Source organism: Coffea arabica, chromosome 2c (assembly GCF_036785885.1).
Source record: "Coffea arabica cultivar ET-39 chromosome 2c, Coffea Arabica ET-39 HiFi, whole genome shotgun sequence".
Classification (NCBI taxonomy): domain Eukaryota; kingdom Viridiplantae; phylum Streptophyta; class Magnoliopsida; order Gentianales; family Rubiaceae; genus Coffea; species Coffea arabica.
This window is the reverse complement of record NC_092312.1, coordinates 38,524,671-38,530,043: the sequence shown is the minus strand read 5'-3', so window position 1 is coordinate 38,530,043 and position 5,373 is coordinate 38,524,671. Positions and strand designations below refer to the sequence as shown.

General features: G+C 54.2%; 1 protein-coding gene across 1 annotated transcript; it reads left to right on the top strand.

The window, feature by feature from the left end:
* Positions 1 to 4,276: 4,276 nt before the first annotated feature.
* LOC113724348 (uncharacterized) lies at positions 4,277 to 5,373 on the top strand. The gene is made up of 2 exons (XM_027247259.2): positions 4,277 to 4,756; positions 4,840 to 5,373. Exons 1-2 carry the CDS (start codon positions 4,277 to 4,279, stop codon positions 5,371 to 5,373), a joined length of 1,014 nt encoding a protein of 337 aa, XP_027103060.2.

Sequence of the window (5,373 nt, the reverse complement as noted above, 5' to 3'; positions counted from 1 at the left end):
GGATTACCCATATTTCATAGATACCCGTTCTTTTGACGATGGAAAATACAGAAGCTAAGGTTTTTAAGGCTATTAGCTATAAATTCAGCAAACAAATGTGCCTCTGTATCAATTCATTGATTAACTTAATTGACTACATGATCATCATAGTTTGAAATGCACTCATAGTTGCCAGAATTGTTCATCTTAGTATAGGAAGTTAGAGCATTGGTTGCGCTGGTGAAGAAAATAGTTGTGCTTCTTGTCTTGATTAGACTTACAAGTCCGAAATCTTGCTGGAGTTCATGCCCATCGATAATTTATTCACTTTTAAAATTCCTTTCTCAACTTAGTCTCTCTCATATCACCACCAGCAAGGTTAATCTCTCTCTCTCTGTCTCTCTCTCTATGCACGCATGTTTGGAGCAGGTTTGGAGAAAATCTGTTACACCGCTCTGGAAGTATAGGCTTCATTCTGAATAATTGATCTTCAATTTCCATTCGTTTTTATTGAAATGGAGACTTAACTCTTGCAAGATACAGAAAGTTGTGAACTTTGACTCACGGTTCTATTGTGAAAATTTCTGATCCAAAAAGTAAAAAGCTTGATCGAATATTCTTCTTATAGATCACATTTACCTTGCAATTTCCTTTGATTAAAACACATCAGGTGATTAGAGCTTCGATCATTGGCCTCCGGATTGATGAGGATTCTCTGACCAGAGCTATTGTAACTCGAGCAGAGATTGATATGATGAAAGTTAGAGGAGAATATTTCAACATGCACAAAAGCAGTCTTGATAATGCAATCATTGGTGACACATCAGGGCACTACAAGAACTTCTTAATGACGTTTCTGGGTGCAGAGGCCCCGTCCTGGGATTGGACACGTGGCAGTCCAGGTATGGCCGAGTTGGGCCTTAGCCCCAGGCTCCTGGCAGCCGTCCTGGGCCGCGCTGCTGCTAGGGCTCCGGAAGGGACAGGGGACCATCCCGCAGAGGTCGGAGGAAATCCCCCTCAGCGCGGAATAGGGACTATACCGGGCAAGTCCCGAAACGTACGGAGGTCGGACTCCCAAGAAGGTATAAATGGTAATGCACGCCACTTACACAAGGTACGCTCACTATTGGCGAACGACTCTCGACTGTTTACTCCCGTGAATTGGACTCACCGGAAAACTAACTTGACCGTCGGAGTGCCCTCTGGAACAACCCCCGGGCCCCCTTTGCTAGTTCATTCTTGTTTGTCTTGCAGGTTTGGAACCAGCTCGTCCATCAGCATGTCGAGCTCATCCGATCAGCTCGGTCCGGGGAAGCTCAGCGCTTCTTTAATTGGCGTCGTCTGTGGGAATCGTAAGGTAATCAAGATTGTGTTGATGGCAAGAACGCGATCCAAGCGAACGATAGAGAGCACCAGCCCTGGAGGCGGTGAGGGATCCCAGCGAATGGAGGCTGAGGCGGCCCGGGGCGCCGGGGGCTCAGCCCTTTCAGGAGAGAGGAGGCAGCAGATCTTCCAATTCGTAACGGAGAATCTCCCCATGCTGGAAGACATAATCCGGCAGGCGAAGGAGGGGGAAGGGGCTGGAGGCGTGCAGACCTCCAAGGCGAGGGACAAGGGAAAGGAGCCCCAGCTCGTCCCCTCCGAGGATGAGTTGCGGGATCAACCTCCTAGGAGGAAACGGCCGCGGACCCCCCTCGTCCGCGGGCCTCGGTGGTCGGAGACAGCGAGAGGAACTCCAGCGGTCGGACTGTGGGGAGCTGTCCAAGAGACCCTTCCCCACGAAAACCCACGGGGAACGGGCTCGAGCGCTCTCCTGCTCGATCTGTTAAGAGCCGGCCGCGTGACCCCCATCAGTGGAAACCTGTCCGAGATGAACTCGAACAGATCATGCGGCCGTAACTGTATGACGACAATTACGCGACCTCACCCTTTACCCGGGAAAAAGAGGACTACCCGCTACCCCGGAGATTCAAGATCCCCAGCATCGAGATGTACGATGCCTCGACCGACCCGGAGGACCACCTCTCGGTCTTCCTGACACACATGTGCCTGCAAACTGCGGCGGACGAGATCCGCTGCAAGACCTTCCCCATGTTCCTGAAGGGGAAAGCCCGGCTTTGGTTCCAAGGCCTGGCCCCGGGGACTATCCGGAGTTTTTCCGAGTTGGCCAGGCAATTTGTCGCCCAATTCGTCTCCTCCAAAACTTACTCAAAGAACGCGACCCACCTGATGATAATCAGGCAGAGGTCCGACGAGTCACTGAGAACTTTCATGACCCACTTTAACACGGAGAGCTTACAGGTCAGGGACAAGGACGAAAAGGTGGTCATGGCTGCCTTTATGAACGGGCTCAGGGTGGAGGACCTCTTCTACAAGTTGGCTGAGCAGCCCCCGCAAATCTGGAAGAGCTCTTAAAAAGGGCGCACGCGGCCGCCAATGTCGAGGAAGCAACTCGCCTGAAGAAAGAGTCAGATCGCGGTCTCGGGGATCGGAGAGGACGGGAAAACCACCCTGAGAACAAGGACGGCCCGGCCAAAAAGAACGTCTTTGACCGGCTCACGAGGGAAAAAGCCCCTGCTCCGCCACCACTCCCGGAGAAGGGCTACACCCCCCTGACACAGCCTAGAGCCCAAATCTTGGCTGTTATGGAGGCGGAAAGCCTGGGAGACCGGCCGCCCAAGATGGGGACACCTCGGAACAAAAGAAACCAGGACCGGTACTGCGCCTTCCACCACGACGTGGGACACGATACGGAGGGATGCTGGACCCTGCGGAAGGAGATCGAAGATCTGATCCAACACGATTTCCTGGAATGGTTCGTGCGGCAAGGTCGCCCAGGCCAGGAGTCCGGACGCACCTACCGCAGAGATCGGGGTGAAGGCCAGCGGCGCGACCGCCTTGAGCGGCGTGACGCGTCCGGGAATCACGAGGCCATCGTGATAGACATTATCACCAACAACCACTGGGTAAAGAAGGTGTACGCCGACCAAGGAAGTGCAGTTGATATTATGTTCTATCGGGTGTTCAAGGAGTTCGGCTTAGAGCACGGGCAGCTGACCCCGGTTCGAACACCCCTGATGAGCTTCACCGGGCCGCCTGTCAACCCGGAAGGCATGATCACCTTGATGGTCACGGTAGGACAGGCCCCCAAATGCCGGACCATCCCAGGTAATTTCGTGGTAGTCAAGCAGCCATCCCCGTACAATGTGTTCCTGGGTCGGCCTGCCTTGAACGCCCTCCGAGCTATACCCTCCACGCTCCACCTTAGCGTCAAATTCCCCACCTCGGGAGGGATAGCCGACGTGCGTGGTGATCCCGAGGTGGCCAGAGCGTGTTACTTGGCCATGCTTCGGGGGCAGGAGAAGCTGGTCGCCCAGACGGGCTGCTTGGAGCCCTACATCCCGGGTGAGGAGGCTCGGCAGCTGGGCACCGAGGACGAGGTCGAGGAGTTCCCCCTGAGGGAAGATCGGCCTGACCAGGTAATCCGCATCGGCAAGCTGCTGCCTCCTGAGGAGAAGAAAGATTTGAAGGCCCTATTGAGGGAATATTCCCAAGTCTTCGCCTGGTCAGTTAATGACATGCCCGAGATCCCGACCGACCTTGCAGTACACCACCTCAACGTGAATCCCCGCTTCAAGACAGTGAAGCAGATAAAGAGGAGTTTCGCCCAGAAAGGAATGAGGTGATCAAAAAGGAGGTCGGGAAACTGCTGGAGTCCCAGATCATCCTAGAGGTCTACTATTCAACCTGGTTAGCCAACCCGGTGCTGGTAAAGAAGGAGGATCAGACCTGGAGGATGTGTGTGGATTTCACGGATCTCAACAAAGCTTGCCCAAAGGACTACTTTCCTCTACCAAGAATCGACAGGTTAGTAGATTCTATTGTGGGATTTGATGTTTTGTACTTTCTGGATACCTTTAAGGGGTACCACCAGATAGAGATGGCTGAGGAGGACCGGGAAAAGACCTCCTTCATCATAGAGGAAGGAACCTACTACTACCGGACTATGCCGTTTGGCTTGAAGAATGCGGGAGCTACCTACCAGCGCTTGGTCAATAAACTGTTCCAGAATCAGATCGGCAGGAGCATGGAGGTCTACGTGGATGACATGATCGTCAAGAGTCGAACTGATCAGCAGCTCGTCCCCGACCTGAGGGAAATCTTGGGCATCCTGCGGGAGAGCCGGACGCGGCTGAATCCGAAAAAATGTACCTTCGGGGTCAGGTCGGGAAGGTTCTTAGGATTCCTGGTGTCTCGGGACGGGATCCGGGCCAACCCGGATAAGCTCCAAGCTATCATGGACATGGCACCCCCAAGGAACGTGAAGGAGGTCCAGCGGCTCACAGGAAGGATGGCTGCCCTGAACAGATTCCCCTCGCGCTCCGCGGTCAGGGGGCTGCCCTTCTTTAATGTCCTAAAAGCGCCTAAAGACTTCCAATGGACGGAGGAGTGCCAGAGAGCTTTCGCCGACCTGAAGGCATACTTAGCAGAGCTACCCACCCTGACCGCCCTGGAGCAGGGGGAGACCCTGTTCCTATACCTGTCTGCTTGCAACAAAGCCGTTAGCGCGGTCTTGGTGCGGGAGGACAGGGGGGTTCAGAGGCCTATATACTATGTCAACCGTGCTTTACAAGGGCCGGAGACGCGATACACGCCGGCTGAGAAGTTGGTCCTAGCCTTGGTGCATGCTGCCCGCAAGCTCCGGCCTTATTTCCAGGCCCACAGCATCGTCATCGTGACCGATCAGCCCTTACGGCAGATACTTGCCAAGCCCGAGGTCTCGGGTCCGATGACCAAGTGGGCCATCGAGCTGGCCGAACATGACATCGCTATCAGCCTCGCACAGCCATCAAGGCTTAGGCCTTGGCAGACTTCCTTGCTGAGGGGGCCAACTTGACCCTAACCGAACTAAGCCCTCTGCGCGAGGATGTACGGCTGAGGAAGCCATGGGTGTTGTTCGTAGACGGGGCCTCCAGCAAGGAAGGAAGCGGAGCAGGTCTGCTGCTCATCTCGCCAACCGGGGAAGAGTTGACCTATGCTCTCCGGTTTGACTTTCCCGCATCTAACAATGAGGCTGAGTATGAGGCCCTATTGACGGGGTTGCGGATAGCCCACCAGATGGGTATAACCGCGATCAAAGTCCGGAGCGACTCTCAGCTCGTTGTCCTCCAAGTCCGCGGGGAATACGAGGTCAAGGAGGAGATCATGAAGAAATATCTGGCCAAGGTGCAGGAGGCAATAGCCCCGTTTGATACCTTTGAAATTGAGCGGGTGCCAAGATCGCAAAACAAGCTTGCAGACGCCCTGTCAAAGCTGGCATCCTCCTCGTTTGCGCACCTGAACAAGGAAGTTTTGGTAGAGGTGGTAAAGCAGAAAAGTATCGACCAAATCTAG

Bases quoted from the DNA above. Each gene is read 5' to 3' on its own strand.
- LOC113724348 (XM_027247259.2), top strand. From the start codon at position 4,277: ATGGACATGGCACCCCCAAGGAACGTGAAGGAGGTCCAGCGGCTCACA. The intron at 4,757-4,839 runs GTCTCGGGTCCG...ATCAAGGCTTAG, and splicing joins AGATACTTGCCAAGCCCGAG to GCCTTGGCAGACTTCCTTGC.